Source organism: Meleagris gallopavo, chromosome 8 (assembly GCF_905368555.1).
Source record: "Meleagris gallopavo chromosome 8, MGAL_WU_HG_1.1, whole genome shotgun sequence".
In the NCBI taxonomy this organism is placed as follows: Eukaryota; Metazoa; Chordata; class Aves; order Galliformes; family Phasianidae; genus Meleagris; species Meleagris gallopavo.
The window spans coordinates 12,653,548-12,667,528 of NC_139411.1; the positions used below are offsets into that span (position 1 = coordinate 12,653,548).

The 13,981-nt window shown below is 35.2% G+C and overlaps 1 protein-coding gene across 2 annotated transcripts in view; it reads left to right on the forward strand.

The window, feature by feature from the left end:
• Positions 1–13,981, forward strand: part of DLG5 (discs large MAGUK scaffold protein 5) — a 98,341-nt gene that overhangs the window by 77,267 nt on the left and 7,093 nt on the right. The window contains exons 18-31 of one of the 2 annotated variants that reach the window (XM_085229046.1): positions 583–727; positions 1,218–1,339; positions 2,372–2,461; positions 3,206–3,374; positions 6,433–6,510; positions 7,160–7,322; positions 8,188–8,321; positions 8,678–8,842; positions 9,785–9,968; positions 10,882–11,030; positions 11,315–11,485; positions 11,970–12,166; positions 12,877–13,020; positions 13,202–13,329. In XM_085229046.1, coding sequence (XP_085085172.1) covers positions 583–727; positions 1,218–1,339; positions 2,372–2,461; positions 3,206–3,374; positions 6,433–6,510; positions 7,160–7,322; positions 8,188–8,321; positions 8,678–8,842; positions 9,785–9,968; positions 10,882–11,030; positions 11,315–11,485; positions 11,970–12,166; positions 12,877–13,020; positions 13,202–13,329 — 2,039 coding nt within the window. The remainder of the gene's footprint in view (positions 1–582; positions 728–1,217; positions 1,340–2,371; positions 2,462–3,205; positions 3,375–6,432; positions 6,511–7,159; positions 7,323–8,187; positions 8,322–8,677; positions 8,843–9,784; positions 9,969–10,881; positions 11,031–11,314; positions 11,486–11,969; positions 12,167–12,876; positions 13,021–13,201; positions 13,330–13,981) is intronic. The other variant, XM_085229045.1, reaches the window with a different exon arrangement.

Below are 13,981 nucleotides of genomic sequence, written 5' to 3' on the forward strand. Positions count from 1 at the left end.
TAATACTCATTTAAGAGGAAATTGATTAAATAGAGTACTGAAGGATGAGTGACTTCAATGAACAGCTTGAGTAATACATTTTCTGAATAAGTAGATATGTAATCCAAAACCATCAGACATGTCTTAGAATCCCACTTCTGACAACAGAAGAACAAGCATGATCAAATGGTTTTAACTGCAGATAGTTCAAGTACGGAATAAAAACTTCTGTTTCTAGCAGATAACTATACAGAGAGAAAAATGAGATTCTTGTTGCTGTATAAAGAATTTTAACAGTTGAAAACAAAGTGTTTTAGGCACAAGTATATTTGAAAATGATGTGAAATTATGTGAATGATTTTTTTTCTGTAGTCCCAAGGCATTTAATTACTGATGGTAGAAAATTATAATCCAGATTCAAAATATTCATATTGTACTTAAAAAACATGGAATTATTATTTGTCTATATGGTAATAAATTATATTTATAGATAAACATAAATATAAACAATAATACATAATTATGCAACTACTTAAATATACTTGTTACCTGTAATTTATATGCTAGTAATGTTGGTAAGAGTATTTCTATCATCTTAAACAGGGACTGTACCAAGAAGCTTAGCACCGTGCCCTGCAGTAACTGCAGTCATGCGAAATCCCATCTATACTGCGTGGAGCCACAGAGTACACACCAACAATTGCCCATCCGTTGCCAGCCAAATATGCCATCAGCATTTGCATCCCAGGTGTTTTGAACTTTCTATCACCTTAAGTTTTTGTTCGTGTTAGGATGAAATTGCTTCAGGTAGTGGTTTGTTCAGTGTGGAGTGAAACACTGTTAGACCCAGACTTCTCAATAGCATGATTTGCCAATTGCTTTCATGTCTTTCAGAAACTGATCGTTTGTCTTACCCTCCTCTTCTGCTGACTAAAGCTGAAAAAGAAATTATTTTTTTAATCAATTACTTTGTAATATTGGTTTGTTTTTTTTTAAATAAAAATCTTTCTGAACAAAGTAATTGAAGTCTTTCCATCTTTTTTTAAAGCACTTTAGGCTCTCTTTTCTCTGAGTTGTCTTAATTAGTAAAATGATGGGGCAATTAGGAAGTGAGAACTAGGGGAGAATTCATTTTGCTCAGGATAAGGATAATCAGAATTGTCTGTTGGCCAATTTATTGCTTGCTGAGACACTTTGCCCAGTTCTGACTGTTGCCCTGTTTTTTTGCTTTGATGTAGTTCCCAGCATCAAGGTCGCTTGAGCTTGGACCTGAGTCATAAGCACTCCAATGAATACTCTGAAAATCCACGTACAAGAGCATCTCATGGCTCAAATTCACTGCCATCCAGTGCAAGACTTGGTAACTTGCTTTTCTGATTTATTTCATGTGAGACTCTTGTATACAGGAGAATAATAATAAATGGAAAATTCCCTATTTTCATGATTTATAGAATTGCCAAAGCTTTCAAAGCCTAAAAGGCTTCCTGTGTTTCTTTGCTTCATTTTTCTAGTTTTATGTCCAATGGTGTTCCCTGGAAGTAGGCTTGTTTAATTTGCTCTTAATAGTCTCTTTTAAAGTATTATTTGAGTGATGCAAAATTCTCCTTTCAACACCTCTTACTATTTGGAAGTATCCTCATGAAGATGGAATGTCCAGCCAAGTTATTTTTGAGGTTCACTGAGGTGGAGATGAGAAAAGGAAAGAGTATACAGAACAAAAAAGTAATGACCTGCTGTAAATCATCTTGTTGGAAATACGTTGCAATTGTGTTTTCTTGATTGACATTTAAGACATTGACGTGTGTCTTAATAGAACCAAAGAAAACGTGTGCTTTGTTTAAGCATTTTAACATTGTAAAATTTTTTTCACTTAAAATTATGTACTACCTTTTTTGTGCATGCGTGTGTTCCTGAGTTCCATCAGTTATTACAATTGTGTTTGAATAGAGCATGGCAGCTTTGTAGCCACAACAGCAACAAAAAGTCACAGCAGTTAGGAAACAGTGCCAGGGAATAATGTCTTCATCAAGCAGAATATAATAAAAATGCTTTAAATGCATTTTGTCAAGGCCCGTGGGTTCTTAGTAACCTCAAGTATTTGACTTTTGCTTAGACTTCAGTTAAATTGCAATGGTATCAAAAACATTTTAAATATTTTTCAATGAAGAATGAGCTGTACATATGCACTGTATGACTGCACTGTGCTGTTTGTACTCACCATGAAACAATCAGAAGTATGTTAGATATGGTGTATATGAGAATAATCATTAATGCTTCTGCAGAAATTCAGAGCCCGTTTTTCTGCTTATTGAAAAATTAGAGTGCAAACATATTTTTTTCATGTTATTCCTTTGAAATTTGGCAACTTATAATTTTGTTGTTCTAAAAATAGGTTCTTCGAGTAACTTGCAATACAGAACAGAAAGGATTAAGATCCCTTTAACGCCAAGATATCCAAGGTCCGTCATGGGCTCTGACAGAGGTAATTTTATTTGTAGTGTTTTCAGTATTTCCAGTTCAAAGCCTTGTCAGTTACTGAATGAAGTTGCTCAAAAATCTGAATACAATAATTTTATGAATGTTACAGTATCTGTATTTTGCTACAATGTAACTAAAAAAAATTTCTAACGAAAAGCAGTTTCTCTCTGTTAGTTGATTCTAGGACATGACATGCTAGAAAAAATGAAACTAAAAAGTAACTATTGAGCTGTGTTTTATGGTTGCAGTTTTCTTGTGGAATGATGTCTTAAATGTTTTGACAGTGAAATTACATTATTTTTTTAAATTATTTAAATGTGTTATTTTGCATACTATTGTATTACTGATTGTATGTTAAAAATTCTATTACAGTAAATGGCAACTGTTAGTTGGTCTTTTTAGTTTCATAATTAGCAATTTGAGATTTATTTTTTTTATAGCCTTTTCAGAGGAAGCAAACTACTTTCTGTACCAGCTTCCTATGGTGAGAATGGCAATACGTATATGCATGTTTATAGAGAACTTATTTATTACATAGACACTACGGGCAATGAGTTTGCAAAATCTAAATTTAGTTACCTAAGCTAGAAGGCTGGCTTCCCTTAGTTCTACCAGATTGCTAGCAAATGGTTTGGTCAGGTATGTATTGTATCATTCCCTATGCCTCTGTAGATCTCTGAGTTATGACAAATGCAATACACTAAAACCTAACTTGATTTTATGTTTTTGTTTTGATTTGGTTTTGTAGGCTCTTTGTCACAGTCTGAGTGTAGCAGTCCCAGCTTGATAACTCCTCCACAGTCACCTCTTAACTTGGAAACATCTTCCTTTGCCAGCAGCCAATCTCAAAACTCCCTTTCTACTTTACCTAGAATTTCCATTAGCCCAGTATCTGCTGGAGAACGTAGAAAAGATAGGTAAGGTCCTCACATTATTTGCTTTTTATAGGAATGTGTCCAATGAGATCTTGTACATTTATTGGCCTAGAAGGAATGTGAACAGCTGATAGAAATGATGAATGTGAAGGCACAGAGATGCATTTGAGTTCCTGTTACGTAATGTTTTTCTTTTCTTTACAAAGTACATAGAGATCTTTGTATAAATTTCTTCTTTAAAACCTATGTCTTCAGTTCAGAAATATAAGGAATTTCATAAAGATTTCCTTTTTTTCGTGTTAGATTAATGGCCCTGCCAAATATAGTCTAAATTGGGATACATTCACTTGAGCTACCTCAGATGCTTATTTATGATAGGCTTGTTCTGTACTCTAGAAAACTGAATAAAATACCTAGTAATATTTGATAGTTAAATATCACTGCCTTAGTATTGTACAGTATGTGCTCTAACCGCTGTGCCTTGATTCAGTTCAGCCAGATAAATAAAATTGAGATGGTTACTGCAAGAATATATTCATACATACATAATCTATTGTGATCCCCTTGGCTGTACCTGGACCACTACAAGCTGTAGCATCAAGTCTTTGCATAGCTGCTTGCACAGTTTGAACCTGATATTGTTTTCTTAAAATTGTGAAATTTGTGTGTTAATGACTTTTCATCTCATTATGAATACATTCAAGATTTGTTGTTTATGGTATCAGTCTTGGACATCACTGTCTGGCTAGATTGAATATATTAAACATTTTGTATGAACTCAAAGTATTGGACAATAAGACACAAACCTGATTCAGGCTTTTCTTTACACTGAGACAACATAATGTCCTCCGGGCAGTATAAGAGATCTATGATGTGCTGAAATAGATTACATTTAGGTGGACTCTAGGACTGTCTTGTATTGCCCAACTTGTATAAAAGTACTGACTATAAGACTGTGAATGAAGGAATAAGGATATTCTGTATTCTAAGTTTGCTGGTAGCAATAAAAAGTTATTCATAAAATGTTATGTAGAATATTTTTTGTGTAGTTAAAAGAATCTGTAACTAAGTTACTGTAGTGACACTATATATTGTATACGGTTCTTCTACTTGTCAATTGCAAAGTCCAAGTCACAATTTATTATCTTTTTCGCATGACTAATGATTATGTATAGCGTTCAGTGGAAAAAGCTAGTTTTTTGATATCCTTATAATGCTCTGTCAGTACAGAATGTACATTCTAATCTCTGGGAATTAACATTTTTTATTAATATTGATTTGAAGGTCAAAATACAGTCAGGCTCCAACCCTCTTATTCTTGGTGTACAATGTATATGCAGTAGTCTGGAATACTCCCTCTCTTGAAAAAGAATATTATTTTGTTCAGGAAAAAAACCACACACCCCAGAAATACAAAGACTGTTATTAAAATAGGTATTTCTGAATTAAATGTATCCTAAACAAATGTGTGGTGATGCCTAGATGGCATCTTTAAATGGTTGTTTTTTTCTGTCACCTATCCTCCCCACAGAATACAAGCAATTTGCTTGGCCTTTCCCCATATCATATAATACAGATTAAAAAAAAGTTTCTGTTCTGTTGATTGATTTATTTTTTTTAGGAAAATCAATTTAAATGAAATTTAAAGAAATGTGATCAATTTCAACTTATTTCTAAGCAGCATTTAGTGATTCTGACAGGCAGTCTGAATACTGTAGAAGAGTGTGCTTTGTTTAATTTTAAAAATGCTGCATACCAAGTAAGATACATTTTTGATGCTACAATTCTGTTTTACTTTATTCTTGTTTCCCTACTATATGCATTACTAGTTGCCTTTCATTTTGTATTTACTAAAATCTTAAGATACAATTCTGTGCAATTTGTGTGGGTTTGATTCTTATTCATTCCAATCCAAATGGAGAATGCACGTGGTAGACGGTAGCATAAGGATATGACAGATAACAGAAATATAGTTCTAGTATTCAATCAGCTATTAGACCTTGACAAATTTTATTTTGGCCCATTAGTATGTAATCACATTGTGATATTAAGTAAAAGGCTTCACATTACATCATGATTTACATATTCATAATGAGTTTTAAAAGTAGTTTATTAAGTGCCAGTTTTCTGGGAGTTAGCATGATTCAGGTAAGATAAGCTATATGTATTTAAAAAATGAAAAAGGGCAGAGAGGCAGCTTTGGTTCTGGTTTGCTGATAGTAAGAATTTTTTTGTATATAATACTGATAACATCAGTGATTTTAGGCCTGTGTATTTGATAACACATAGAATAACTCAAAACTGTTATATCTTCAGTGCATTGATAGGCAAGCTCCAGGGGGTAGATATTACCTCTAATAGTGATGTTGATTTGATAAGATTATGTCTCAAATTGACAGTTTTACTTTTGTACTGTAATAAGCTGACAAGTTATGTCCTTGCTGCAGAAGACTACCAGATGCTTGCCTTCAAAGACTGAAACATTAAGCATAGTTTATGAATTTGTGTCCTCTCCCCTCCCCTCACAAGTGCCCCAAATCCTGCTCTTTCCAAAGGCATCATTTATTTGCTGCGTGTGTTAGTAGCAGTTAACTTCCTTTAACTCATCTGATATCTGAACAGCAGGATTTAAGTAATTGAAACAGTCTGCACAACTTAGGGAATGTCTAATTTATATAATCAAGTGTTAGGAAAGAAGACCCTCCTATTAATGCTTATCAAAACTAGTATAATGCTATTAAAATTGTGTACTAGAAAGGCTGCCAAGACCTGCAGTCACTGTTAGTGGGATCTAAATCCACCACTGTTCCAAGTAGTTCCATTCTGAATACCCAGGATGCCTTTTGCTGTGTAGACTCTGTTGAGTTCATCGTAACATGAACCAGCACTTTTTGGGATGCTCCTGTTTGTTTATTCACACCATGGAGGGACTAGCTCTGTTTGTATGGGTGGATACATCTCCAAGTATGGGGGAGGAAAGGGGAACGTTTCAGGATTTTCTTTCATAAGATCCATTCTCTTGTTAATACTTACTGGTGTTGTATTACTGTGTGTCTTGTTCTAAGTGTTCTTTTCTTCTCAAATCTTCTCCATCTTTCAGATATCTGTTCCGTAATAGGTCTTTTCTGAGAATCCCTGTGGCTCCTAGGCCTAGGTTCTCATCACTAAGGAGTTTGAGGTTGGCCTGATATAAGGTTGTCCTTCGCAAGCAGTATTGCGCACTTGTGCTATTTTACGTTTGGATAATTGCCCTGAGGAGAATTTGCATGGTAATTGTAATGATACCATGCAAACTGCTGTCTTAATGGCTTGAGTTTGCAACTGCTTAATTTTCTTTACTAGTTTGTTTCCCTGCATAGAAATATGAAATCTGATATTGTGCATTGTTTTTCTTTGCTTTGTCTCATCATTTAAGATATTTATTTTCATGGCCAGTAAAGACTGCCAGCATTTATAATAGTCACATACCTTTCTGGAATATGGTTTGTAAATTACATAGTATATACTATAGCTAAACTATTTTTATATAGTATGGATCTGGAAGTTTATTTCCTACCAACTTCCCAACCATACTATTTGTAATTCATATTTACCATAATGCTTTATAGCAGTTGTGTAATGGATATACATTTAATTCTGCCACTGTACATTGCATGGTGTTAAAGGAATGTGTTTACAGCAGTTGACAGTATTTTTTTTTAAGTAACTGTTTAAATCTATTTTTTTATTGCAACTTAGACAGCCTTAAAGTGTGTCATATAAATCTGACTTCATTATGGTTTAAGTGCGATTTTGTTCGAATCAGTTTTAACCTTCTCTTCTAAAAGGCCTTACATGGAAGAACCACGTCATGTTAAAGTGCAGAAGGGTTCTGAGCCACTAGGAATTTCCATTGTGTGTGGAGAAAATGGTGGAATATTTGTCTCTAAAGTAACAGGTGGGAGCATTGCGCATCAAGCTGGACTTGAATATGGTGATCAGTTACTAGAGGTAATTGCTTACTATTCTTATGACTTTTAATCTGTTCGTACGAGTCCAGAAACAACTACCTTCCTCAAAAGAACACCTTGTGAAAGCTTGTGTATTGTGAGAAGTGGCAGAGTTATTCTGTGTTGTGGTAGTCCAGTACGTGTGATTGTTAGTGGCTGTTTGTCAGACATTAGTATAAAATGTCTTGATAGTAGATTTGCTTTGCATTTTTTATAGTTATATGTCAATTTTAAACTACATAGTTTAGGTACTTAAACAACATAGTCCCAAAGTCATGCTCTCCAGGATAAGATGAGTAAATACACAGTTAGCTTGTACCACTATTTTGTCCTACTGTTGTTTGGTTATATCCATACCTGGTTTAAAAAATAATCAGTTAGATCAGCTGCATTAAGATTCTGACCTGAAGCACTAAATAAATATATGGAAGATGATTTTATAATGTGCAGAGTTGCTTTGTAAATGCATTTGTGCATGTGTTTGTTAAAGCACAGTGTATATGACTAAAAATGGGCCTGAATTGATTATGGATATAAATTTAAGTCTTAATTTTTTTTTTTCTGATCAATAATCTGAACCAATTTGCTTGTAATCAGTTATAGCAACTCATAACACAGTACAGAATATTTATGTCTTTCAGTAGTAAAAGGATTTTAAATTCATGTTTGGGATACCAAATAATAAAGTTAGTGAATCCTTCCAAGGAGTTCAGACACTTAAGAATCATTGCAGGACATCTATCATCCTATTTACTCCTGTTGAAATAAGTCAACATTTAAATATTGAATTGACTAGGAGACTGAAAGAATGATTTTGCAAGTTTCCATTTGAAAATTTGACATCTTCTTGTTTGTTTCTTCCGTAGTTTAATGGAATAAATTTGAGAAATGCTACAGAGCAACAGGCTCGATTAATCATTGGACAACAGTGTGACACCATTACTATTTTGGCTCAGTATAACCCACACATGTATCAGCTTGGCAATCATTCACGATCAAGGTAAGAGTAGCAAGACTTCAAAATAACACTTACTTGTTCTTTTTTATTTCAGTATAATTAATTTAAACAAAATTAAAAATGACTTCCTAGGATTAGGGGGTTGTAGTATTTCAAACCATTTTTTTTTTTAATAGTTGAGAAGTTTGGAAAGTTTCCCAAAATTAGACAAAGTGTATGATTTAGTTAAATTATCTATCCCATTTTGATACATGATCATCTCAAGATTGAGCTTTATTTTTCTCTTAGACTTATGGATAATGTAGATTATTTGACATATTAAAAAGTTTGTTTGCATCAAAAATATTTGACATTGGTGAAACACTAGCTGCTAGCCTTTCATTCTTTTTTCCTATTAGTTCTCGCCTAGAACCTGTGAGTAATCATTCCACCCCTCAAGGCAGTGGAGCTGCAACTCCTGACAATCATTCCATAATCGATACTGTGAGTGAACAGGATGAAGGAACAATGACACCCCCATCCAAACAAACCACACCGACCACAAGTCCCCGAAATTCCTTTAGGTACAGAAAAATTTTTGCCTTAGTGAAGAAAATAAATGTTGTCAGAATTAGATGTAAAAAGTAGTTTTGTACATGTTGTGGCCCGGTTGAAATAAGTTAGCAGACAAACTAACTGGGCTCGAGGTAAAACTGCATGATGATACAGTCTGTATTTGAAAGATCTGCAAGGAGTGGAGGAACTGTAAGGTGAGACTGGTTTAGTTAAAAGGATCCATAAGTAACATGAAGTTTGTCTTATATGACTATATCCATAGGTAGCCTATTTTAAATAATAATTCTGTAGATATGCATAGGTTGCTTTGAGAGTAATGCCTCCTGTTTATTTTTGTGGAAGCTATGAGAAATGCAGAGAACACAATAACATCGTTCAGTACAGCAAATTGTCAGCTACGAAGCACTCTTTTTGAACACAGTCACCAACATTAGCTCTGCATTTTCACCAGTGATGAACAAGAGACTGCATGCCGAGCTTGTAAAAATCTGCCTGGCGGTCTGGAACATTGACTTGTCTTTCATGTCACTGTCACCATTGCTGAAACACATGACCCACACCTTACTGTGCTCATATCCACTGTTTCATCTCCATAAATGTTCACCACGCATCAGAGAATGTCAGTAGGTGAATTTTTTTTTCTGCACGGAGAAATTCAACTCCACACTTCTGCTTCATTTGCATTTCCATGTCAGATGCCATTTTGTCAGACTGCCCCTCTGCTGCCATCTGTTGCACAGCAGCAGAATGTAACAGAATATTATGAGAAGGTTCAACCACTACTGCCATACCACCAACATCTGCCTCTGTTATTGTGGAGCAACGTAACAAAATAGGAGGCATTACTGTCAGAGCAGCCCTCATATATTGTTCATGGTGGCTAGTTGACTGTACACTCTTCATGCAAGTTTTTAAATTGAACTATATGTGTTATTTCTTCCTATCAAAAGGAGCCCTGTGGACACGAACAAAAGGACCCCTGAACCAAGAACTGTTGTTGTTAAAAAATCCCAAGTGGATCTTGGGATCCAGATATGTGGTGGAAATCTGTATGGAATATTTGTATCAGATGTAGATGATGATAGCCCAGCTAAAGGACCTGATGGACTAGTTTTGGGTGATATGATACTTGAGGTAAGTTAAGAAAACTTTACTGCATGCAGACAAAATGTCTAGGATGGTAAAGGGAGGGAGTTGTGCAAAGAATCTTGCTGTCTGGCAATGGGAAATGTTTTGTGAGCCTGACATGAAAGCTGTGAAAATGATGCCTAACCTTTATTCTGACTGCAACTTATGAAGATTTGATTATACAGACCTGGAGACTACCACCAAGAATGTAGGTTGCATGTGTTTGACAGACTAATGTATTCTACTTGGAATTATAAACAGCTGTTCTTATCTAAATGGAAAATCTTGAATACAATTCTGTACGGACAATAAAAACAGGAATATGGAACATACTGTGAAACAGAAGATTATTGAATTTAACACAATGAAATTCTAAACAGACTTTGGGGGAAATCATGAAATGTCTTTCTCTCTACTATCTTTATTTGACACAAGACTATTTCTCTACTTGACAGGACTGTTAAGATGCTGTGTATTTTTCTTTTAATAAACTTTTCAGATACAGCTGAACATTAATACTCTCTGACTGTTGAGATTCTCCCATTGTGTCTCTAGTATCCAGATGTAGATCTTGCTTAGAAATTGCTTCTGATTGACCTCAGGCAACCTTTTTCCCTTAAAAAAAAAAATTATTTCCTGTTTGAATTTTGCAGTTCTCAGCTTACGCTTCCATATTACTTAAAAGAAGCGTAAACTGTCTCTCCTGGTTATGCCAACTACATTCAGTTTGTGTTTTGCCTTTTATCACAACTCCTGATAGACATTTTAAGATACTAACTGCTATAATTAAGTGGCAAGATTTGCTTGTATGTAGAGTGTTCCATTATGAAAAACACTCATTTTAAATGTTTTTCAAGCTCACCTAATTCTGTTGTCTATTAAGATTTGTATCACGCTTAATGGTTTTGTGTTTTTGTAGTATGGATCCATTGATATGCGAACTAAAACAGCTGAGGAAGCTTACCTCGAAATGTTGAAACCTGGAGAAAATATCAAAATAAAGACTCAGTACAGAATTGAAGAATTTAATAGGATAAAAGAGCTTCCTGGAGATGGATTCTTTATCAGGTATTTGAGCATGACTGGTAATGACAAAGTAAAGCAGTTACGATAACTACTGACTATCACGAAAGAGATTATACATCTCTTTTGCCGCATTTTAGAAATTCGAAGTTACTAATTTATCCCAGCTAGTCTCTTGACAGTGAATACACAATTTTTAACATAGTAAGTCTGCATGTTTCATTCTAAACTTCTGTGCTCTAATCTGTTCCATTTTCTTTGAAGAAACTTGTTCTATGTTTGAGTTGATGGAGATCAGTTGAAGAACATATTTATGTCTTTCTTTCCAGAGCACTTTATGACCGTGTGGCAGAGGTGGAACAGGACTTAAGCTTTAAGAAGGATGACATTTTGTATGTTGATGATACTTTACCACAAGGAAACTTTGGTTGCTGGATGGCTTGGCAACTAGATGAGAATGCTCAGAAACTGGAAAGAGGACAGATTCCTAGTAAATATATGTGAGTGATAACCATACAAGTTACTTACCTCAGTCTTTAAAATTGTCTGACTAATGATAGCTGATGTAAAACTTGTTTGCTTCTATTAGTTCTAGGGGATATTGATTTTCAGAAATCATTTTATGGGAGACATATTTAAATACATTTCTCTACCAACTCAGTTATAATGTCATGGAAAACACTCATAGCCCAAGGTTGTGATAGATAATTCAAGAGCAAAAAGTGAGAGTAACCACAGCAAAAATATGCTCTAGCCCAGTGGCGCAGCACTTGTTCTTCTAAATTACCAGTATTCTTATTTTTCTACCAAAAAATGCAAAATGTTGGTAGAACAGTTCAGGGACATGGAGGAATTAACATTTTTAAATTGTTACCAAAATCACATGAATTATTGCCCAGTTATATATTTTGTTTGTTAGTCCCTCTGGTTTCCTTTATATTTTCTTCTAAGTCTCTTCTCCGTGTTGTAACTCTTCTACTGCAGGATGGATCAGGAGTTCTATAGGAGACACAGCATGTCTGAGACTAAGGATGAAAACAGCTCTTCCAAGACATTGTCAGCAGCAGCACGAAGGTCATTTTTCAGGAGAAAGCATAAACACAAACGAAGTGGTTCCAAAGATGGAAAGGATTTGCTGGCTCTTGATACAATCAGCACAGACTCAATCCCGTTCTTGGATGGCAAGTATCTTTGTTATACTCAAGAGGGAATCTTTTTGTTTTCAAGTGTCTGCAGCAATACATTTAACAAATAACTTACCTTTCTGGATGGCATTCATATAAATGATAAATGTACACTTCTTGTAGGAGCAAAAAAAAAAAAAAAAAAATCTGTAAGCCAGATTGTCAAACTTTTTTTAAAAAAGGGTTGTTTTTGTAGTTTATTCCTAATAATTGATACTAATGTTTCATTTGCAAAGAGAGATGGTTTTTGGTGCATTGTTTCAATCATTCTTTCCAAACGATTTCTGTCCGCATCACTTAATCTAGGCAGAAGTCCTGGGTACACTCAAAAATCTTCAGTTTATTTATTGCTATACAAAAGTTGTGTTGATTACAGCATTCCCTTCAAAGAACCTAACAAATTAAATGACTAATGAATATTGTTCACAATGTTAACACAAAGTAGGAATTATTCCTTTTAAAAAATAGAGAGGAGGAGTGAAGGAAGGAAGGGTGAGGCTCAGTTTTTTGGTTTATTTTTAAAGTCTTTTTTTTAAGCTGTCAGGTTGGGAAAATTGCAGTAATTGATAGCATTTTTGTATTTCTCAAGGCCCTTCTCTGCTGAAAAGCGGATGTGAAGTTGTCTTCACAATTACAGTTACCACATTATCTGAAGAATGTCAGAAGAATAATATCTACTTTTATAATTAAGTCTTTTGTGTTTGTAGATTCTGCAAGTCTGGCGTATCAGCGTGTACAGAAAGTGGACTGTACTTCTCCTAGACCTGTGCTTATTCTAGGACCATTACTTGATGCTGTGAAAGACATGTTGGTCAAAGAATCCCCAGGAAAATTTTGCAGATGTCCTCTTGGTAAGTATGGGAATATAACTAATGTCTTCTGTATTAGATGGTAATATCTGTATGTGAATTAAATGGTAGCACAAAGGCAGAAAAAAGGAAGAATCTTAATTTACAGGCTGCTCTTGTTAGTCTTGTTCTGTGCATAAAAAATAGGAATGAGTGGTGATTCTCTTCTGATTCCATGTAACAGAGGTTATGAAAGCTTCCCAACAAGCCATTGAGAGAGGTGTGAAGGATTGCCTATTTATAGATTACAAACGGAGGAGTGGACATTTTGATGTGACAACTGTTGCTTCAATAAAAGAGATAACAGAAAAGGTGAGTCATTATTAATGCTGTAGTTCTTGGTAAAATTTGCATTATATAGTCATACTAAGGAGCAGGGAAAGTGGAAATTTTGTCTTGGCATTGTCCAGCAAATTGTTCCCCAGGCCAGTGAATAAAATAAAATAATGTGATTATTGTAACTACTTAAGTATAGTTTCATGTTAGCCCATCTTTGTAGAAATCACAGAATCACAGAATGACCCGGGTTGGAAGGGACCTCAAGGATCATGAATCTCCAACCCCCCTGCCACAGGCAGGGCCACCAACCTCCACATTTAATACTAGACCAGGCTGCCCAGGGCCCCATCAATCTGGCCTTGAACACCTCTAGGGACAGGGCATCCACAACCTCTCTGGGCAGCCTGTTCCAGCACCTCACCACTCTCATAGTAAAGAACTTCCCCCTGACATCCAACTTAAATCTCCCCTCCCTCAACTTAAAACCATTTCCCCTTGCTCTGCTGTTATCTATTCTTTCAAAGAGTTGACTCCCCTCCTGTTTGTAGGCTCCCTTTAGGCACTGAAAGGCTGCAATTAGGTCACATTGCAGCCTTATCTTCTCGAGGCTGAACAAGCCCAGCTCCGTCAGCCTATCTTCATAGGTGATGTGCTCCAACCTGCTGATCATTTTTGTGGCTCTCCT